This window comes from Mesoplodon densirostris, chromosome 1 (genome assembly GCF_025265405.1).
Source record: "Mesoplodon densirostris isolate mMesDen1 chromosome 1, mMesDen1 primary haplotype, whole genome shotgun sequence".
NCBI classification, from domain to species: domain Eukaryota; kingdom Metazoa; phylum Chordata; class Mammalia; order Artiodactyla; family Ziphiidae; genus Mesoplodon; species Mesoplodon densirostris.
The window spans coordinates 17,891,400-17,914,782 of NC_082661.1; the positions used below are offsets into that span (position 1 = coordinate 17,891,400).

A 23,383-nucleotide genomic window follows, 5' to 3' on the forward strand; every position below is an offset into this window, starting at 1 on the left:
TCCCAAACCCAGTTTTAGAAAATAAAGCAGAGGGTGCGGGGGGAGGGGGGGGATAATATCTACCTCAGGGGGTACACGTTAGGATGAAATGAGAAAATGGCCATCAGTGGCTTAGCACACTGCCACAAAGAACACATACTGTCATTTGTGTTTTCAAAGGTCACTCTGGTCCCAGCGTGCAAAATAAAATGGGAAGGACAACCAGAATCACGCCTTCCCAGGAATACAAAGCAAATGAAAACAAAATATCAAGATTTTACAGAACAAAAATCACCTTGAGCAAAGCAGAGCTTCCAAGAAAAGTCCTTAAGGACAACACCGTGTAACCGTATGTAACAAGGGCAGTGACACAGACCGCTTCCGTGCCCAATGAAATCATGTCCTTTGCAGGTGAGGCTGTCCAGATATGTGGAACCACGTATGCATCCATCCATCCATCCATCCGTCCTAGCCAGCGTGAGGAATGAATGCAGTGGAAACCTTAGGAAGATCTTTACTGTGGCCCCTGGTGGACGATGGGGATGAACGCACACCCCGGCCAGGGCAGAGCCCTGAACTTGAGTCTCAGGGATGGCACGAGTCCTCCACGCAAACGTGTAATGGAAGCACCTTGATCCAATTTTCTAAAAACCTTCTTGCTTAACAACTGCTCACCCTGCCGTCTCTCCCTGCATGTTAATTCTTAGAAAGAAATAAGGATACTTTCACATCAATGATCCTTTAAATGGCAATGATGTGGTTTCTTAAATCCCCTCCTGGCGAACTAAGTCTCATTAACCGGAATTAAATCATTTCTGCTTGATACTCTGAGAGGGCCGACTGATATATCAGAGTGACAGTCTTATAGCCAGAAGAGTGACATTTGCTTTCAGAAATGAACTAACCAGGTACATAAAGTATGGCAAACGGACATTAAGAATGGGGGGGGGGGCGCGAGGGCGGGTGGAAAGCAACCCCTCATAAGAGTTCAAGGCCCCTTTCTGGTATCCAAGTCACCACCCACCACCCATACCAACCACGGGGTCTCAAGTTCCAGCCTGGGAACACATTTCTCTTGGTTAAGGCGGATCCAGCTTCCCCAGAAATAAAACCCAAATTACAGAAACAAGTGACCAGCCTTTATCTGCACATACTAAGTTGCTTTTATTAATCCAGAACGGCATGCTACAGATACTGTACAGCATGAACATTTATTCATTACAAAAATGGCTTCCAAACCATTAAAAATGAAATTGGAATAAGAGCATAAAACGGAACAGTAACATCACAACTGTTAGGAAACATTCAAAGTATTCACAAAAAATGTTATAGTTAGCATTTTAATAAACCAGAGAAAAATCGGAGACAGTTTTACAATCGCTTCATGTCAACTACAATGGCACTGAATGAACAGGTTTCAGCTTTATACAGCATTTTGTAACATCAACATGCCTAGGTTTTTTTTATTTTTAAAGTTTGCTACCTACTTGTATGTCATACATGTACATAAAAGCGGCAGCTGGTTTTTCCTTTAAGAGTAATCTAATATACAGAATTTTTGGCCCTTAAGGGTTTATACCTCTTCATTTAAAATGCTTTCTGGACAATCTGCTACCAAACACATCTTGTTATAGGTGACATTAAAACTACATACAAATCTACCTATGTAACATCACAGCAAAACATGATGAACAAAAATTACAGCATCAAAAAGAGAGAGAAAGCTAAAGTCACTGAGAATTTTGGCACATAAAGTTTTGCACACGGTCAGTCCATGTCCTCAGGGTGCAGGGCGCTCGCCTGCGAGTTCACAGGGGAAACGGGACAATTTCCACTGCTGCTCGTACAGCGTCGCTAAAATTCCCTCACTAATTTTCAAGTCTTGTCTTACATAATGGCTTTTAAAGCAACTTTTGTTAATGCTACTGATCCTTTAATGCAACTATTAATGTCCATTTGGCGGCATCTGGGTTTCATACGGCAAAAAAAAAAAAAAAAAAAAAAAAATGTCCAAAAGGGAAACAAAAAAATATATATATACACATTTTATATATAAACTTAAAAACCTTGTACAAATGAGTTGTTATATATAAGATGCTTATGCTAAGGGGAAAAAAACTTTATACAGTTTCAAGAAAAAGGAAAACATATTTTAAAGGGGACAACGTACAGGTTTGACAAGCAACCTCTAAAGCAATAAATACTACTGGTCCAACAGCGTTGTGATTCCATTAATTGTTGAATAGCATCCCCCTCCCCCCAAAAGAACAACACCATGGAACAAGGTATATTAACACATTTTAACCCTTTGTTTCTGTACATTTAAACAATAACAAGTAACATCACAATAAAAGTTGTTTCACACAGGGAAAAAAAAAAGTAAATGGCACTGCATTCATTGTGCCCTTATGGTTTAAAAACCAGATGTAAAATGATTGGTTCGCAAGCTCGTATTTAATACAAATAATACAGAACCAACTCCTTTTGGAGGGCTGCTTCAAAATTGCTTCTTTTTTTTCCTTTTTGTTTTTTAATCAGTCTTTTAAAACTAAGCTATCCGAACTACATAACAGTTATGTATATATATATATTTTTTAAACGCTACAAAGACTTTAAACAGCTGTTGATAAAAATTTTGGTAGAATCATGAGGTTCTTCTCTCATCTACATATTTAAAAGGAGAAATTGAAATAAGAATGGGTCAAATATTGACCAATGAACTCGATAAACATTAACTAATGTAGCCACGTGGCACAAACGGAAAAGAGGCCAAAACAAAAACCTGGCAGAAGGGGGCGCGGGAAATAACGAAAAGCAGAACGCAACACTCCACAAAAGAGCAACCGGAGCTGAGGAAGGTAAAGCTATTCTAAAGACTTGGTGACGAGGGAGAGCGGCTGCGGCTGCGTCCCGGCCAGAGAGCCGTGGGAATGTAAGGAAGATGTCGACGGCTGCGCCAGAGATGAGGGAGGGATGGCGGGAGGCAGGTCCAGGGCCCCGTTGGCACAGAGGGCGGGGGCCTTGCCGTGGGCGGCCTCGGCAAGCAGGAGGGCGGGCGGCGGAGGCATCATGGGCAGGTGGGCCAGGGGGTCAGGCTTCAGGGACAGCGAGAGAGGCTGGGTCTGCTCAGTCTGTGACTTGGCGTCTTGGGGAGGGGAGCCTAGCAGGTTGGGGGAGGAAGGAGGCGAGTCTAGTAAGCTTCCATCTGAAGAGGGTGGACTGAGGCAGCTGCCTTCACCTTGTATGTAGCGAACGCACTTTTTTTTTCTCCTAGAAACAGGGGAAGAGAGTTATCTGTGAATAAAGGGCAAACATGCCACGGGACAGAGTTCTCTAACGCTCAGAGCCGAGGTGGCGTCACCTAGCGGATGCCCTGCGGAGGCGCGCCCAGCGGCCAGGGGACGATTACAGTCACGCTGGGGTGCCGCGCTCACTGAGCTAAGCCTGCTCCAGCAAACCAAGTATGTCAGACCACAGAATTCCCTACCTACCTGCTTCCCCTGCCCCCACTAAACACCCAGCGCCCCACCCGTGCCCAAATATAAGCCAGCAAGCGAAAGGGTACCACCTGTAGACGGCGGCACCGAACTGCCAGAAGGTGGCTAGGTGCAAACTGAGATGAACTCAAAAGTTTGTTCTTTCTCTTTTGGCTTAGACACGCCCTCACTCCCCATCATAACCACCCTCCTCCATTTCCACCACTACCACCCCTACCCCGCCAATGGGTGTGTGTGTGTGTGTGTGTGTGTGTGTGTGTGTGTGTGAAAGAGAAAGACAGAGCTCCCACCCCAGGCGCCTCGTATCAATCTTAAACTCTTAAAATGCTGACTGTTGAGCCCACAGAGCTGAAGGCAGTGCTAGCAAGAGGCTTAAAGGTTTTCACCCGTCACCACCATCACCACCATCACCAACACCACCACCACCACCACCACCAGAGGCTGCTGGCGCCCAGAGTGTTTTCGGGCTTGTCTGTTAAGAACCACACCAAATCAAGAGAGGTCAGAATCGGGGTGGGGTTGGGGGGGAGGGGTGGGGTGGGGGGAACGAAAAGGAAACCAAATAAACTCAAAAAGAAAACAAAAACAAAAAATAAACAACCAAAACAAAAGAACCACCAAAAAACAGGTAGAAGAGGATAAACAAAGGTGGGGGAGGGGGAGAATAAGAAAAACAGAAAATGATCCAAAGGAACAAGAATAACTGGTTGTATGGCCTGCAGGTTGTGGATTAAATTATGATTCAAACTTGTTTTTTGCTTTTTTTTTTTTTTTAAGATTTGGGGTCTTCCCCTCCCCCACCCCATAGTGAGAAGGCTAGAAGGAGAGACAGTGAGGATGGGATGGACGGGCATCCTGCCCTGGTCCACATGCCGGGGCCAGTGAATGGAGGGTACAGCCTGTCACAAGGAAGTGATGACAAAGAAGAAGTGCCAGGGAATCACAGCATGGACCTTCTTGAATGGGGGTCGTCAGGATTAGTGTTTAAACCAGAAAGACTAATTTTGCCCCGCACCAAAACGAGAATCTCCCCTCTCCATTTCCTGTTTATGTAAGAAATAGGAATGAGAATTTCAGAGCCTCTCTTGCTTATCATCTGAAGTTGGGGACATCAATTCAAGACATTAAGCGTGTGACCTCAAAGCTTCTCCTATTATTCATCCCAGTCTGATGGGGTAATATTTGGTAGGAAGAGTGATCCTGGCGATCAACCCCACACATGCTATAAAAGTAATGCAGATACAGGGAATGTGCTGATCTAAGGAGAATATGGTCAGAACTACAGCTGATAACACTCTGTCTGTAAGCGCCGGCTGGCTTCCGGTCATGGGAAAGCAACTAAGATGCTGCCTGGTTGAAGGCAACCACTGTCAGATGTCACTGGCCTTTGAAAGGAAGTGGGTGTAATGAGTTCCTCCTTGGGTCTGTGCCCCAGAGCTGTCTGATGATGCCCCTCAGTGCATGGGGTGTGGACTCCGCAAGATGGCAGGAGGGAGGAGCGGAGGGGGCGGGGGGGGGGGTGAAAGGGCACACGCTCAGCCCTTCCTGACTCCCAGAGGCCAAGAGCCACTGGACTGGTGGCCTCAGGGTCTATTCCATCCCTGCTCTGGGTCGAAAGGAACTCTAGGAAAGCAAGGGCAGCGCCCCCCTTCACCTTCGATTTGACGAGGTTCCTTTTTCTCCTCTGGGATAGACTGAAATAGACGGTGGGTTCTGCTCCCATCCCAGAAACTCAAGACAAATAATTAAGCCTCTCAGAGTTTTAAACCACCTTAGCCTGCAGATCAAAACATGCTAAAAAAACTATGTCCATGCATTTTAAAAATGGGAGAAGAAAGGGGGGTGGGGTGGGGGGCATAAGCAAAACTGAGAAAGCAACAGGGACAAATGGGAGAGAGGACAGGGACAAATGAGAGAAAGAGGGGAAAAAATAACAGGAAACAAGGGAATGACATCCAGCAGCGTTCCATGCTATATTAGGGCAGAGTGAACAAGATGGGAAAAGCAACTTGGTGGGCTCAAAACAGAATCTTGTTAAAATGTCCTCAAATGTCAAATAAAATTAGAAACCCTGCGCAGGGAGAGAGGAGCCCTGATTGGCTAGGAGCGTTTCTGGTGCTCCCCGCCCCCCTCCTGCCCTCCTCATGATAGAAAGTTTCCGTGGTCGTGGGGATGAGTGGGGGCATCTGAACATGGGACACGAAGACTATGTTGACAGGGCGACCGCTCCTTCTAAGAGGTGGCGGAGCAGATAGCAGTGGAACACGTCCGTTTCGGACAGGCCAGAAAATGCCTCGTTTTGCAACTTCTTTTTTAAAGCACATTTTGTCTCACTGATTTAGCATCAAGCTAGATCCTGGCAAAGTCAAGAAGAAACATTGAGGAAAAAAGGGACAAACCCCATTCTCTTACCCTCCCCCACCTACGCTCCAACTCCCAGCAAGGGGTGGCCCCTTAAATTAAAATCCATTTTTAGCTTCTCATGGACTCACTCTGAAAGGAAAGCAAGAGTCCTTCCTGACCCTATTTTGGAATTACGCACTTAAAGGAGCAGAAACGCATCTGCTAAAGCTTTTAGAGTACGAAACGACACCCCCAGCAGAGCAAGGAGGGCCACCACGGAAGGTCTAAGGGTGCCGAGGCGGGAATGAGGCGGGAAAGAGGAAGGATGGTGCTGAGGAGAGAGGAAGGACCTCTGAGCACCTGCGCTGCCACACTGACAGCTGCCCCACCCCCGCCACCAAGCTGCACTGTAGAGGAACCGTGTTGATGAAGCAGCTCCGAAGGCCTGGGGTGGTTTTTGTTCTGTAAAAATGTCATGAAAACTCTCCTTTCTGAGGAGGATTCCACACTCCACTTTAAGCAAGGTGCAGCTGGGTGTGAGAAAGGACTGTCTGGTCAATGTTGGTCGTGATTAACTTTCACCCCCCAAAGTGCCAAGTCTAACTTGCAGTTACCTGCTTCCAAAGCAGAAAAAGGGATTCACAAGCCACCACTCACCTCCCACAAATACAATACACAAACCAGGCAACAAACCACATTGCGAGGGGCGCACAATGGTGTCGGCCGTGTGTTTCTACAGAGCGTGAGAAACCCTCCCTTAGGAGTGGGCACTGCGATCAGCTAACCCTTCACCACAGCAGGCGTCTCAGAGCGGGATTCCGTAGCTAATTATCTTCCCACTCAGCGCAAATAAAACCCTGACACAAATTCACCGCCTAGATAGATAGGGTCGGCAGAGTTCCCATCTTCCAGGCCAGCCCTAATGAAATGGCTAACACCCTCCACCAACTGCATCGTGAAACTCTTTTCTGTTGCACAGACAAGACCCCGGAACTGCGTGGCAAGGCCATCTGTCACCTCCGTGGACACTGTCAATCAACTCATAGAATGGGTGGGGTGGGGGGGGTCCCTCTCCTGCTGGACGTGCACCCAAGGCCCCCGGTCCTCACTCAATGGGCATGAGGGTCGCCGGTGGAGGGCAGCCTCTCTCCCCTCAACGCTTGCTCAACGCGAGGCACTTCGCCCATCTCTCGTTAGGCGTCAGGGGAGGAGGAAGAGACACAGGAGACTGGTGGGCATGCACGTGATGGAATGGACATCTGAGCTAACGTCTAAACACGGAACACATGGCAGGGCGTGGAGGAGAGGGACACGTGACAAGGGAGGTACTACAGACAGGGGAGCGTGTTTGGGTGTTGAGATACCTACCATCATAATATTCCAAATTCAAAGACTGCTTGTATCAGAACAAAGAAACAACAAATTTAACCAAAGGTGGTCATTAAAGGAAAGGAAATGAGACAGGAACTAGTTGGTATCCCTCCACCAAGAAGGAAGTACCTACACCTTCACCTTCCCTGAAATTACAGGTTGGATGGAACCTGCAGGTGGAACACAGGCGTTTAATTTGGCCTCTTCTGATTCACTTTGGAACCAGTGCTCTCTCTGTCTCTCTAAATATATGTATAGATATATATTTTTCATTCTGCAGGCTACCAGCACTGCAGTACGTGACTGCACGACTCACTGCTTGCAGCCCTGTAGCTGGTGCATGCCGTTCAATGCCACGCTTCTTTTCAGCACTGTAAAACAATGTCAGCTAACCAAGCTCCTCTGTCCAGAGACGTGGTTTTGAAACAGAAAACAAACAAAAAAACAAAACGAAACCAAAAGAAGCCCCAGAGCCCTTCTCCAAGTGTCTGGACTCCAAGTGCATGGGAATGCTATTGCTGCCAATTTGAGCTCATTGAAACCTCGGGACGTGGTGGCGCTCTCTCTTGTCCTACAGACATGCCACGGAAGCATTGACAGGGCTGGGCCAGTTCCAGAATGCTGGCTTTCAAAGCAAAAGGATAAGTGCCCGTCCTGGTCTGTGAGGGCTGTGGTCTAGGTCCTACCACCAGGGATATGTTATTTGTAAGAGCAGGGGAAAGAGAGAAAGAGAAAAGTAGGGAGAGGACACGGCATAAAATTAGCAAGGAAATTTTGAAGAATGAGGATCATTAGTCATTGATGCCAGCGGGGAAGTAGATAGGAACGAGGTCAAAATATATTGACACACTAAGGTACCAGAAGGACAGAATGCTTTGATTTTTCCCAAAGGCCTCGCAGTAGGGAATATACCTGCACGGTTTGCACCATAAAGTCTGTCGGTCAAGCCCGAACAGTGCCCGACACTTCTTTGGAGTATTTGCATCTGTTAGCATAAGGTAAACACAAAAAATACAACACAATGGTGGGTCGTGCTCAGTTGGATGTGAAATCTCAGCTACGGCTGACTTGTCTTCGCTATCACCTCGGTTCTATTTGACTGTCTTCCCTCACCAAGGACATGAAAGGAAAGGACTTCTATGCGTCAAAAGAAAAAAAATAAAATAAAACGATAAAACACAAAAAAAAACAACAACCAGAAACCAAAAAACAACAAGGAAAAAATAAAAACAGAGAGAGAAGAGGAGGGGAACAGGTGACGTTATTTGCTTCTACCTAGGCCAGGCTTACAATGGATGTCACTGAGCCCCCATCCTGGGCTGTCGGGAGGAAGGGGCTGGCAGGCAACATTCCCTGGGAGGGGGCGCGCTGGGGTTTGCTGTCGCTGACCCGAGGAGGCACGAATGATGCTGTTTTACAGTGGCATTTTGGCTAGCAGCAGCGAGGAGGACAAGCACGTCCCTCACAGAGCAGTGTCCCGCGCCCTCCTGTCTCCTAAGATCCACACACAGAGCTACAAAGCAACAGGCCAGAGAAGGGGGGAAAGGACCAAATAGACCAGCTGCAAACCAGCACAGCGAATCTGGGAAATCTATACACACCTGCAAGGGCCGCACCAGTTATTCTGTTGATCAAGGCCAAAGCGCGCTCGGCATTTCTTAGGAGCGCTCAGGTCTGAATGAGTTCAAGAGAGAAGCGAGCGGAAGAGGAGGACGTGGGAGAGAGGGAGAGGGAGAGGAGAGAAGAGAAAGAGAGAGAGAGAGAGAGAGAGAGAGAGGGAGGGAGGGAGAGAGAGGGAAGGAGAGAGGAGGGGGGAAGAGAAAGATACAAATAAGAAAAAAATAAAAATAAAAAAGGGAATAAATCAATGACCTGGTTACTAATTACATAATATTGACTTTCGTTTTTAACTTTCTTTAATTTAAAAAAAAAAGGTAAAAAAATCACATTCTTATTCAACTTGTGAAATTAGCTGTTGCAAATAAAGCTGCAGTATCCCTTCTTTAAGGACTGTCTCTCCGATTCGGTTTGAACTGATAAAGGGAAGTTAGATAGTGAAGAACTAAGTTTTAAATAATGTTTTTCCTCTTTTGGTTCTGCTTTTTTTTTGTTTTTCTCTCTGTCTCTCTCAATTTGTTTTTCTTAAAGAAGAAAATAAAGCAAAGGAGGGAATTAAGTTTGTCACATGCTTTTTTCTTCTCAGAGTACAACAGTTTAAAAAAGAAAAAAAAACTACAAATAAAAACACAACAAAACGAAACAAAACAGAAAGAAATAAAGAAAGAAGGGGGTTGTGGTACTGGGATATTGCAGCTTTTGGAATGTTCATATTTTCTTTTTGTAAATCTATTTTCATTAATATTAAGAGAGGAACAGATAAAGGTCAACAGGCTGTGTGAATGAGCTGTTAAGAGTTAGTTGGAAGCTCACAGCAGCATTTAAGCAGGTACAGTCAGTGAAATGCTAGTGGATTTGCAAGTTATGAGCAGAAAAGCAAAAGGAAGGAAAAAAAACTAAAATAAAAAAAAAGCAAAGGAAAAAAAATCATACTGCGGATGCATGCTTGCGTGAGAAAACTTAGTGGGAGCGATGAAAAAAATGCCATTAGATTAAGGAGGTTTATTACTGAATTCCTTCCATTTTGTTGTTGTTGGTTTCTGTTTTTTTTTTTTTTTTTTACCAGTCTCTTTTAAAGAAATACTGCATATTCAATTTGCACAGTTAGTTCAACTCTAAATCACTGTCATCATGGCTTAAATAACTGTTACGGGAAAAATAAATAAACAAAGCAGAAGTTAAATTAAATTAAAAAAACAACAACAAAAGCAACTGAAAAAAAAATCTACCGAAACATACGAAACCGTGTAGATGGTCATTTTAAAGAACGTTCAAAGGTCATATGTGTTTCATGTTAATAAAACTATAATGGCAAGAAAAATTAAAAAAACAGTTTATCAACTATTTTAATGACTCAAAATGACATTAGCACCTGTAATCGGAGGAAGTGAAAGGCAAGGATTTAGGAAACATTCGCTGTGTTCTGAAAAAAAAGAACAAATTATACAAAGCCTTCAAAATGTTTTTGTCGTTGTTTGTAAAAGCCTGGCCTTCTCAAAGGGACCTCTGAGATTGCCTATGCAGTATTTCTAATTTCTTCTAGAGAATGACAAACCTCCTTAATTTAAATTGGGTGCAATTGACCACTGTAAAGGCATGCATCAGAACATTCAGGAACGGCCCAGTTAATATCAAACACTCGCACACACCCCTTCTGCTTCCCTAGCCCCCTCCTTCTCCCTACTCAGACACATACAAAATAAGCAGACTGTATAAATCCCCGCCTAGGCATGCCTACCGCTCTCCACTTACAGGCTCTGCAGTTATTTTAAAACACATTCCACTAGACTTAACAATGTGCTTTTCATGCAACAATAAATGTTACTAGCTTTAAAAGGGCAGTCATGAAGCAATTAATTAAAATGCATAAACAAAAAGCCTGGCTAAGATGGGTCCCCCCCCACCGCCAACAATGTCCTGGCCTTGAATTTCTCCTGCCTCCCCCAGATAGAAGCCTGACATAAAAGAGTGGTCCTCAGAGTACCGCTCCCTTTCTCCATCCTGCTTATTCAAACTTACCATTGGTCTCCCCGGGCTGCTTGTCCCTTTTCCTCTTCTTCTTCTTCCCCTAGACGATGAACAGATGAAACACAGGGAATTATTTAAGGAAGCAGTGGGAGGAGGGCGTCTGGGCTCACCTGGAAAGGAGGCAGGAGGAGAGGCACTGGCTGCCATCTCCATCCACACTGGCTCCTGAGTGTTTTCCCACCCCCCACCCCCCTTTATTCCAAGCACCCTTCAATTGTGCTCCAGCTGAAGGAACGCGCGCCCAGCAGAAGAGAGAGGAAAGACCTCTTTTCCCATACGTCTATGTCCATCCTCAAACCTGACCCCGAGCATCCATAAAAGGGAAGAGGAGAACTGGATGGCGAAGATTCAGGGAGGTGTGGAGAGACAGGGTTGGAAGTGGCCCAAGAACCAAGGGACAAAAGAAGGATACTGAGGCGGCTGTGAGAGCCTCCTTGCCCCACGCAAATCTCTTATTAAGGCCAAATGGGCCTCATTCGGAATCAAAACATAAAAGCCTTAGTAGGGGATTTTCTTGGCACTGTAGCGTGGGCCTTGGTTTTAAAGACGGAAGGGGAGAAAAAAGGTGAAACAGAGCCAGAAACCATCTGAGCTCCTTTTCAAACTGCCGAGTGGACATCCATAAAGGGGAACATTCGGCTCTCGCCATTTTCCACTTACGTAACGACTATAATACTCTTAGTAATAACAGCTACCACTTATTGATCACATACTATGTGCCAGACATGATTCTAAGTGTGCTATTCCTAGTGACTCATTTATCCTCACACAATCCTATACACCAGGTGTGATCATCATTCCAATTTTACAGATAAGGACACTGAGGCACAGAGGAGTGCATGCACTTTCCTGAGATGACAGAGCTATCAGATGATGGGGCCATGATGGGAACCCAGGCGATCTTGGTTCCACAGCCCTTATCCGCTAGGCTACACTGCCTACCTATTTACTGCCTTGCCCTCCGAGGAAGGCTCTTAATGGATTACGGGTGGTACACTGCATGGAGTGATTCACATTCTCCAATCTGACCCTCCCTGATATCTTGACGGTCTGTTCCCGACTGTGGATTTGGAATGGGAGTAGGGAAGAACTCTGTAGAGGTAACCACCCCCGCCCCCTTCCAGATCTGAAACTAGTTCTCCCTCACCCCGTTAGCTCCAGTCCCATCCATATGAATTAGCTGCCTGGTATATACGAAGTGTCACAAACAAAAGGAACTGGTGGTCTGACATGTCTATCAGTTTCAGAATATCTGAATATTAACCTTTGCCTAAAAGTTCTCAGGGTATGTTGATGTCAACTCAAGAAGAGACAAGAACAGCCACTGGTAGAAAACGTGAGAATCCATAAGGCCCTGTAAGGAGAACCCCAAGGCAGAGATGCCACTGAGTTTTAGATCCAGCTGAGCGCTGAGAACCAACAGTTCTAGAGAAAGCCTCTCAGATCTGGGGGCCTATGCCTCTTGGGAAATCTCTCTGGGACTTCAGTTCAGTGTTTCCATTGGAAACATTTCATGTTCCTTGGCATCCAGTTAAAAAAAAAGAAAAGGAGGGCTTCCCTGGTGGCGCAGTGGTTGGGAGTCCGCCTGCCAATGCAGGAGACATGGGTTCGTGCCCCGGTCTGGGAAGATCCCACATGCCGCAGAGCGGCTGGCCCTGTGAGCCGTGGCCGCTGGGCCTGCGCATCCAGGGCCTGTGCTCCACGGCGGGAGAGGCCACAGTAGTGAGACGCCCGCGTACCGCAAAAAAAAAAAAAGAAAAGGAGTTTGTGTGCTTTCTCATGAACCCCAGCGGCCCATCTTCATGTCTGTGTCTCTCCTGTGTCAGGAGCAAAGTGCCGCCTGGCCATCTTGGAACAGGCAGGAGGGTCTAGTTTCAGTTTATTTAGGAACCTGAAAGAAAATCTCAGTGGGGCACAGAAACAGTTCAACTCCAGGTGGTGTCAGCATCCATGTAGCCAAGGGCTTCCCAGTCATCTGTAATACAGGGCTCACCCATTTCCAATCTCCTGAATATGTTCTGATAGGCAGGGGAAAATATCCGCTACCCCTGGGAAGCTGTCTGTTTAGGATACATAACTAAGATGTTCATGGGTGAGGCAATGATCGTTTAGACTAAAGGCTTCTAGAGGACAGGGGCTTCGTTTTAATCGGAAGAGGACATGAAGAAATAAACACTAAGTAGTGAAGAGGGAGATGCATTTCAAGGGAAGCGGCCATCCCACTATCTCGGGGCTCAAGATATGCAAATGGCCTGGGATTTATCTCGTTAACCTAACAGAGAAGAGCTAGAAAGGAAATAACTTCTATTACAAGGCCACGGGTTAGATATCACTGTGGGACCAAAATGTTTCTTCTTGTGTTCCAGAATGTACCAAGTCCAACAACCCAAATGTGACTGTTTTACTCAACTCTATTTTGCTAAGAGTGTATAAAGGCTTCTGTCACCACCGGGCTGGAAAAGCAGGAACGTGAAAAGAGGGATAAGGTGATAAGCTCAGAAAAGTTTTTCTACAAGAACCTTCTGAACTTTACAGTACCCAAAGTAATTTATAGAAGCTTCTATTTCAAGTCAGTTTAAAAAAAAATACTAACAAGTTCCCACCACAATCAAATCTATAAACAGTTTCGCTCTAATTCTTGTTCCACAGACCATTTCCTGGGGGAGGGGAGGAGGGAGGGAAGGAGGGGGAAGAAAGGAAGGAGAGGGAGGGAGGGGGGAAAGGAGGGCTGTGTGTGCTCAAACTCATGTGTAATGAACCACTGATAAAGGAATGACAGCACCCCTTACAAGAGGTAAAGCTCCTACAGCCCCAAATCCAGACCTACCTCTAAACTTTCTCTCAAGTCTTTTCAGGGGTTCCCCTATTATACCAAACCTTATCCAAACGTAAAACTGAGCTAAAGTCATTTCAAGCGTCTCGTGAATCTTCTGAAACCTAGAAAGCACTTCACAGAAAACCCTGGGCAATACCTTGTCTGACTCCAGGGAAGTCCATGGCAGCATTCTTTCGAAGCTCTCACAAAGTCAGCTTTGCACCTTTGTGGAGATTTCACCCAGCACAACTCCAGGGGGCACCATGCACATCGACCGTGGTGTAAATGGCACACTCTAAAGTTGTGCAGTGCACGCCCTGCACAGCTGTACATGAAGGCCCTACCATGACCCAAAATGTCTACTGGGGATAGGATACCTATAGTGTAGCTGAATTCCTCTCTGTGGTACCATTCTAGATTACTCGAAGAATTGGGTCTGTAGCAAGGAGAAGAAGCTGGAGATGAACTCTAAGAACTTCTGACCCGAAACCAGGAGAGCAAGCTGTCCTGAAATGAGATGGCTGTATATGTGGAGGCTGCAGAGCCTGCCTGCTGCTGGCAATCTCCACCTCGAGGTCAGGGGAGGGCAAGCAGCAAGCCTGTGGGAGAGCATTAACTTTCTTATCCTCTTCCTTTCAGCTCCAGAAGAAAGGCTTCCCCACTGCACACATGCTGAGGACAAATGGAAAGGTCCCAAGCAGTTAAGACCCTGTGCCTGACCATCTGTGAGTGACAGGGGCTCTGAGCAGAGCAAACGTGCCACTGAGAAGTACCAGCACTAATTCCTGTTTCAACTCCCAGGAGGAATACAGTCTGGTGCTACCAGCTAAAGGCATGGGACCTACGGGGACATGGGTGGCAGCAATGAGGGAGACATGGGCGTCTCGGTCCTCCCCCATCCACATGGCAAAGAGCAGAGAAGCGAGCGTGTGTTTATAGGTATGAGACTAAAAAGTGATGAAACTGCTACTCAGAGCAAGCAGAAAACAGCCCCCACTCAGGACCCACATATCCACGCAGATGTCTGTGACTTCCCAATGGCTGGTAAGTTCTGACAGAGTTCTGATCTAACTCTGAATCTCCACAATCTGTGTGCACAGTAAGTTCACAATCAGCAATAACTGAATGGACCTCAAGCCACATACACAGAGAGTTTCCTCACCACGGATGACGGGCAGGGGAGAGCTAGGTAAGGGAGCACTGATGGGTAGAAGAATCATCCACGGCTCTGTGCCACTGACAAGAAAGAACTGGGAGGAGAAGGCTGCTACTGGCATTAAGACAAGGTTTGTTTTTTTCCCCAAAAAGTGGATGGTAAAAATCACTTCATGAAACCAAATGCCATGTAATAAAGTATGAGGCAAAATAAGAGACGTTTCATCCATTTAGCAAGGAGAGCTGGCCCAGAACTTGAGCTCCTGGGCAAAATACAAAATAAGAAAGAACGGACGAGAGCCAGTTTACGGGAAGAGAAGAATCCTGAGTGTCGCTATTACTGTGATTAGTAAAGACAACAACCCTACGGTGTTTTCTAAAACCCACGGGAGGAAATTAGGCAAATGCTGCAGCCAACAAAGAGAGCCCAGGAACACACACATCACACAACACACACACTTTCTCCCTTCCCTGTTGGGCCCTGAGTCACTTCACCCATGCTGCCAAAGGATGACTGCTACTGGCTACTTTCAAGGATATTTCCATCATGCCCTCCTCTCAGGATGAACTAGGCTTCCAACTTCTACTGTACCACAGCCTAAGGCAACGGTTTCATTTTTCCCTCTTAAGGGTGAATGAAGGCCCTGCTACAACAGCTGTAAGGAAGTAAACGCTCTCCCTCCACCCCTACCCACTGGTCTTCTCTGCAAGGCCACCCTCACTGCTGAGAAGCACACAAGCCTCACTGGGTGTCTACCTGGAGCCACGTCTCTTCAAAGACATGGACAAGAAGGTGTGAACAGCCCTAAACTGACCCCACGGGTCCCCTGAGCTGGAACATTAGAACACCAGCCTCATCCCTCTTCCTTGAAGAACTAACCCATGCTGATGGGAGCCCTGCAGGAAGCCAGACAAAATCCTCCAACCTGGTGCTCGGGTAAGATGCTAACGGTCCCAGGACTGGGCAGACTGAATGGTACTGAGGCCTGACTTGTGTTGGCAGGTTGTGTTCCCTTTGTCCAGATGGACAACCAACACATCTCTACAGACTGTAGTCCTGAGAAAAAGCAACCACCTACATAGTTATCCCGCGCGGACCAGCCGGGGTACAGCTGCATGTGAAGCTGTCGCTCCTTCCGGGCCAGCTCGTAGTATTTCGCTTGCTCTTCTCTGGACAGTGCGTGCCACTGGAGGGGACACAGTGGGGGGAGAGAGAGAGGCAGAGGCGTCACAGACCACACTGTGGCTGGAGGATGGATAGCGCTTCCATCAGAAATGCTGTCGTCTGCAGGGGCCCGGCACTAACACGAGGGCTCAGCCAGAACCGGATTTTTTGCCTACGTTGTTCTATTCTTGCTGTCTCTACAGGTGGGGAAGACCAGGCTGAACCTCACTCGAGTGCTGGGGTTACTGGTCCCAACTCCACGCTGGCCATGGAAGGAGTCAGAGTGTGGCTAAAGGGAAAGGACTCTCCAAACCAGTGGGGACAGGGACATGTGCCAGCCCACCCACTGCATCCTGTCCTGGCCCTCTTCTCCCGGCGGGGGAGCCACCTACCCTTCGGCCCAGGATCTGGTTGATGGCTGCGCTTTCTTTCAATGTGCACTCGGCTACAACCTTTGCTCTCATCTCCTTCATATACAACATGAATGCGTTAAGAGGTTTCTTTATGTGGGGCTTCTTCTTTTCTTCTTCCTTTTTGGAGTCCTGATGTTTTCTGGATGGAGACAAAAGAGACAGACACCACCCAATAAACAATCGCAAGGTTCCGCTTCCTTGGCAGCAGAAAGCCCACCTCCTCGCCACCTCGATACCCTTAGCAGTTTGGAAGGAGAAGCACACTCCCGCTTTGGGTCTCTTCTCCATCCTGGAAAATGGCACAAAAACCGGTTGGGGAGGGGGGTGGAGGGGTGAGAGATTTTGTTATCACTTCCTCAAGGCTCACAAATATACAGTTGTCCCAAGCTGGAGGGGAAAGCACACTGTGGCCGTTTCCATCTCAGCTGGTGTCTCTCACGCTCGCAGGACAGAGAGGGGTCAGGGACGGGGAAGTGGTTGCAAATCCCAGTCCATCCGAGGACACAAAGAAAGGGCTGTGTTCTCCCCCGCAGTGGGTGCCAGCCGTGAAGCCCCGCGTGGTGCATGTCTCCCTCTTTGTAAAGCTGGGTGTGTCCTGGAGTTCACACCAGCGCAGCCAACCTTGGACAGGGCGCCACCACCCAGGAGCCACCGGCTAAGCACGCGGCAAAAGAGAAACTGATCAGAAGGAGGACACTTACGCGCTGTGGAGTGAGCCGACGTCACTCTGGGAAGATTCCTGTTTGACTGTCGGCGTGACTATGGCCGGGTGGGGAATGCCGGTCGTGTGTAGAGTATGATGTGGTGGTACCATATGGGGAGGGAACCTAGAAGACAGAAAGCTGTGTAAATTGTCAGAATCAAAATGAATGAATGGGGAGGGATGTGTACACACAATTTTTAAAAAAGAAAAAGAAACAGCACATAACACTCACATGAAAGCAACCCAAGGCATATGAAACCTGTCAGCATTAATTAGCAATAAATTAAACATAATGATTCTTATAATGTCATTAAAGCCAATCTCCCCCTTCATTATTGCTACTGACATGAGGCATTACGATTTTTAACATCTCTAGCAAAAGACAAGTTCAGCCCATATACTTGGGTGGAAAAGTAGGCTTTGGACTACCTGCTGGAGATTACAGGTTTGGGGGGACATTATTAGTGACATCTAAGAAGACGATTTCCTAAGTCCTAATCAGCACTAGAATAAAAGGTGAAATCTTTTGTTGCATATAGACAGCTAAATAAAATATTAATGTGGCTGAAGTATACACACATTTTTTGACAATGCTGCATATGCCTCATTAGGCCTCATTCTGTTGATGGGGGTGCAGTAATATTTTTATTTCTCTTGTGCTGCTGTGCCCCCATCGCTTTGACAGGAGTGGGAGAGAGTGAGGCAGAAAGATCGGGGAAATCCAAATAGTTCCTATCTGGTTCTCAACATAGGTCACGGACGTTTTAAATAAGTTTGTATCAAAGATGACCCCAAAGCAGTATTTTACACACACACCCACAAATAAAGCTTTGAATTCTGATTTGTACATCCTTTCCCACTCTAAAATTCTGGGGTTCCTAAATTACTTTTACTTAAAACACTGCCTATGCATTGAAAGGCCTTATAAATGATGGTCAGAATTGTTAACAAAGAAAAGAGAAGTTGGTGTTTTTTCCTCTAATACTGTTTATTCTTAGGAAAGTTTTTTCAGACACAGTTTAGGCCATGAATTGGCATTTCTCAACCATGCAAACTAGCCAGGACATACAGAGCTAATTTTAAAATGCTCTTGGTCCACCTGCAAACTGACAACAGGATCCGACAAACAGCTCTCGCATTTTCTGATATGCTTGGAGTCACCATGATTTGTTCTGGGTTAGAAGAACCACCCTCTTAAAGGAACGAATACTACTGTAGAGAAAAGTGGGGCGAGGGACTACAAGGGGAGATTCCCCCAAAGAAAACAAAACGGCAGCCCCCAGGTTCTGCCCTGGCAAGATCACGCAAGTTCACACAAGTTCAGGTGAAGGCGATCCCAGATCAAGCAACTGTTGCTTTCAGAATAAATCCAAACCACAACCACCCCCTGTACCCCCCAGGGAATGAGCACCTGTTCTTTAGGAAGCTAATTCTGCTGGGCACTGAGGTGCTAGTGAGACTTTGCTGTGACAGTTATTTCACAAGGATCCTGTACTTATCTACAAGGTTCTTTTCATATATGGACTGGAAATGAAAGTGGCTTCCATTTCACCAAAAGAATGCAGCAAATGTTCATTTGAAAAATTATGAAAAATTAAAGTCCTAACTGACTCTGCGTCGATCAACAGAGAAAATATCAATGAATAATGTAGATTTCTGAAGGGGGCCCAGAAGCAGAGTGGACATTTGACTCAGAATTTCTACGCTGATGTGGCCCCTCTCCCGTGGCTGCCTTTCCCAGTTTAAGTCAGTATCAAAGTTTGGTAACAATGGCATGATTTTTTCATTAAGAACCATGCGAGTTCTTTTAGGGTGTCAAGAAAAAGAAAAGAAAAACCCTGAGAAAGAGCGAGAAAATAAGAGAAAGAATAAAAAGAACTTCTAATCCCACGCCCCCCAAAAAATGAAAAGTAAAGCCTTGGGAGGCACTTGGGTTCCCAAGTTACACCCTGTTCCTTCCCAGAGCTCGAAGGCCTCTGAGAAAACATAAGTTAAGAACATGTGTTCTTCGAAGCCCTTGGGTGAAGCGGTGGGTGGAGCGGCAGCTTTTACTGTGAATTTTAAAGGCTTGACATTCCTCAAATACATATGTTCCCTTCCTGCTGAATGAGAATATGTGTACAGGGTGGGGGGTGGGGGGGGCGGGGGGGGTGTATAAAAACACTCTGTGTGTGTGTGTGTGTGTGTGTGTGTGTGTGTGTGTGTGTGTGTGTACACACACCAAACACCACAGGGAGACACCACAGTTTGAGTACATTCTGGGGTGGGGAAAGATTTCCGGTGTAGCCATGAAGACCAAACACTTCCAAGTTCACATACCTACATACATATTCCTATACCTGAGAAATGTATAGCAGAGAAAGAGACGTGTGTGTGTTATGTGTGTGTGTATGGGCTATACGCATACCTTCGTGTAAGAAATTCCTTTCTGCAGACAACTATTTCATGCAATGCAATAAACACCCTAAAAATTCCAAGCTGCTCATTATATCCCCCCATCTGCTATCATGGCTCCAAGCCAGAAGATAATGATGAACCTTAACTTCTTAAGGACAACTAATTTTTGTTTCTGGCTGTCTCAGGGGCTTCTGCCTTCCTCACTCTCACCTTCCTTCACTGTTGACACGTTTCTGTTAACTGGATATCTTCTGCAGGCCTTGATTTCATGCACGAGCAGTGGGATGCATTTTCCTGTGCAACAAGCCTGCTTTGAGCTGCATTAGGTTTGTCATTATTCTCTCATTTCCCCCCTTGCACTTGTAACATTTCATCTCTTCCTGCCTTATTTTTTGTGAGCCACGGTGCACCCACATTATGGTTTATACATGATCTCTCTCCCTTTGAAGCCGGCGGATTTCAGAGCCCGCTCTCGTCAGGAGAAGAGCCTTGCGCCAATTTAGCAGGCTGAGGGCCCGGAGCTCCAACATCTCAATCTAAAGGGGGTCACAGGGTGGCACAAGTGAGTGTCAGCAAGAGCTGTTTAATTGCCAATCTAGGCTTCTCCATGGTGTTTAAAGTATAATGACCCATCACTTAATGCTGAGAAGCCCTGGCCCCGCTGCTGAAGAGAATGAATATCAAAGGGTGTTCTGGAACAGGGCAAGCTGCCTACATTCCCTATAACTGCCATAAGTATAATAGACCCATACTTCTGTCGCCCCATTACCACAATAATGTATTTAATTTGCTGTATACTCTTTTTAACTCGCTACCTTTCATAAGGCCTACCTGGGGAATCGGCCACCTCCCCCCTGCACCTCGAGCCCCCTAAACTTCCCTCCCACCGGTCCCTTTCTTCCCTCCACCCCCTGCTCACCTGGAAATCATTGGCTAACCTCCTAATGATAATTCAATCGATAAGCTTAACCTCAATCCCTATCCTACGATTACTGCACCGCTTTTAACCTCTGGAACGCACCGAAGGAACAAACACGACAAACAATGCGTTCTATGAATGCTGGTTCGGAGGAGGGTGAGCTGTGGATTATAAGGTGCTCAGAAGCAGCTCTCCTCCTGGGAGGCTCCCTATTCGTTCCCAGGCTTCACGAGGTTGTGATGACATTATTTAATGAGGATAACTTTCCTCTTCTCACTGGAGAAGACGACCCACAAGCATCTTCCCGCCTAACCGATACTGGTGTGGATTTAGAAATTGAGATGATTTATCACGTATGGGACATGGATCTTCATGAGCTGCATGATACCCACGGCATAATTACAAACGTTAGAGATGCTACAGTTGGTGTTTCTTAATGACTGTGGTTCTTACCCTTCCCTCCACCAAAATCACTGTTTTGTAAGTAGGAAAAGAGGCATCTTGGCCTGCCTTTCCAACCCTTCCTCTGGTCTTGGGTCCTCATGCTGGCTACAGAGGTTGGGGGAAGAGGCTGGGGGATGGCATCTCTGCCATGTAATGCATGCTGATTTAATTAGGTGCCATCCTCAAAATGGATTAGTTGTTGCAGTCCATCAGGAAAGTCTAAACCTCCACCGATGTAATTAACTTGACTGAAAATCAGATGAACAGAAAATAAAACTATCATTAGGAGTAATTAGTGACTACTTAAACATACTGCTGCCAACCAGTTTGTAAATAAACTAGCAGTTGCTGAAAAATTAGCCAGAATTAATTAGAAGGGGGAAAAGGAGAACATGGGGATTAGAAAGATCTAGGTACACGTAGGCAGGTATATGTGTGTTTGTATTATATATACATTTATATGCTGAAAGACAGGTGAATGTACACATGCATATGATTTTTTAACTTTCAAAAATTTAGAGCTACACAGGCCAACGTGGTCCCCCCCCCCCAGCCACATGTGGCTACTAAGCACTTGAACTGTGTCCAGGCCCAACTGAAATATGGTGTACGTGTGAAATACACATCAGATTTCAAAAACTGAATACAAAAAAGGTAAAATCTCATGAATAGTTGCTTTACAGTGATAACATGTCAGAATGAAAAATATTTTGATTCTATTAGGCTAAATAAAATATATCATTAAAAACAATTGTCTGGGTTTTTTTTTTCCTCCTTTTAAAAAATGTGGCTACTAGAAAACTTAAAATTCCCTTATGTATATTCCCTATATATAAGGCTCACCTTATATTTCTACTGGACACTGCTACTTCAGAGAGAGGTGTGTTTGGGTTGGTGGGGGAAGCAGGGTGTCCTTTCTTATTGATGCTTAAGAGTCTGGAGCTTTGAAAAGACTGATAACCTTTCCTCAAATGCTTCTTTGTATAATAATAAACTTACCTGAACGCTTTCCTTTCTTACCTGGTTTAGGGCAACAGAGAAGTAACACTTTAAAAAGCTCTACATGCCCTAATTACTTCTTCCTGCCTTCTTAAGTTTTGTTTTGTTTTGTTTTTTTAAACATACTGACTCAGAAATTCAACCTTGAAATTCTGCCATCATCTACCTGGGAAGTTCAGGGCAATTTTTCAGTATTTTCTAGGAGGAAAGCCTAACGCACTGTGGGTCTTATACCCTTAGAACTACATGTAGCAGCAGTCCCTGGATGGTCTGGGAGCATCTAGAGAACTTTCTGAGAAGTGACCCATGGCCTTGGTTGAATGCCCTCTTTCTTGGAACTCACCTGGACATAGAAGCGTTGACAGTCAGAGCTGTGGGGTAGGGGTGACGGAATCCTCCTGTCGTGATGGGGTACACTGGCTGACCTTGCCTACAAAGAGGGGGTACACAGTGAGAGTATGCAAACAGGGGCAGAGGTGGGGAAAAGGAAAAGAAGAAAAAAGGAAAAGTTCTCTCTGCACAGTAAGCTTTATTCTCATTTTCTCAGAACAAAAATCTTGGGGATTGTACAGGAAGGATCAAAGGGAAGAAACACAGAACAATTTGAATGCCATAAATCTGATAGGAATGGCTAATTAAATTTTATAACCTTTGCTTATGTCAATAGAGACCCTCTCCCCAAGCTGAAACTAGGTGTTTTGTTGTAATAATTAAAGGCGAAGTCTCGCTTGCTTTAATGGAGCCATCACACTAATTGAGGGCTACACATCCAAAGGAAAACAATAATGAATGTAAATTTATACCAAAATAAAGTACAGTGAATCAAAGGACTTCAGTTGCGCTTTGGGCCTCTTTCAGTATTTAGATCTCGGTGAGAAAACATTAAATTAACAGAGCTTAATTTGTAGCCTTTTGTCAAATTAACAAGTGTTGACAAGAGTTACCGGCGGGGAGAGTCCCCAAGAAGAATTGTGGGTAACCAATAGACAATCACACCTCATTACAATAATTAAAAAATACAGCAACATGCAAAATAGCATCCTCATGAAAGACACACAACTTTTTCTGACAGAGGGTTGTCTGAGTTGGCTATTCCTTTTTATCTATCCTTCAAATCTCCCTCCATCAGCTGAATGGGGTAAGTGATGACTGAGGACTATTGGAGGCATGGTCCCACCCACTGAAGATGAAATAGGACACACATTCCCATCCATGTCCACCCTCCCTAACAAAATTAAGGAGCAAAAAATAAACAGAAACTCGGCCCAGGGTTGGTATTTAATACAGCTACTGTATAATACAAGATGGGTTTTTTGTTGTTGTTGTTTGTTTGTTTTTAAAGTGCAGAACATGCTCAGCTAGAGAAATCAGGGTAGAACTGAGGGGAGGAGGTGAACCACTCCAAAACTGGATCTTCTTAGGCTATAAAAGTATGTCTTTCCCAAGACCCAAACTTGAGAATTTTACCAGGAATTACTCCTGTTAAGATTCAACAAATTGTCCTGTGTTTTTTAAAGAGTAGAGATCACCGATAAACA

At 45.7% G+C, this 23,383-nt stretch overlaps 1 protein-coding gene across 27 annotated transcripts in view; it reads right to left on the reverse strand.

Moving 5' to 3' along the window:
- Window positions 1-1,130: 1,130 nt before the first annotated feature.
- Window positions 1,131-23,383, reverse strand: part of TCF7L2 (transcription factor 7 like 2) — a 200,085-nt gene continuing 177,832 nt past the window's right edge. For 6 of the 27 annotated variants that reach the window (XM_060099361.1, XM_060099352.1, XM_060099305.1 and 3 more), the window contains 8 exons: window positions 22,189-22,275; window positions 17,085-17,210; window positions 16,363-16,522; window positions 15,885-15,992; window positions 10,827-10,875; window positions 10,180-10,230; window positions 8,792-8,864; window positions 1,131-3,249 (listed from right to left, as the gene is read on the reverse strand). In XM_060099361.1, the coding sequence (XP_059955344.1) occupies window positions 2,844-3,249; window positions 8,792-8,864; window positions 10,180-10,230; window positions 10,827-10,875; window positions 15,885-15,992; window positions 16,363-16,522; window positions 17,085-17,210; window positions 22,189-22,275 (1,060 nt within the window). In that variant the 3' untranslated portion in view covers window positions 1,131-2,843. Of the gene's footprint in view, window positions 3,250-8,102; window positions 8,176-8,791; window positions 8,865-10,179; window positions 10,231-10,826; window positions 10,876-15,884; window positions 15,993-16,362; window positions 16,523-17,084; window positions 17,226-22,188; window positions 22,276-23,383 lie in introns of all 27 variants that reach the window. The other 21 variants (XM_060099343.1, XM_060099295.1, XM_060099316.1 and 18 more) reach the window with 9 other exon arrangements.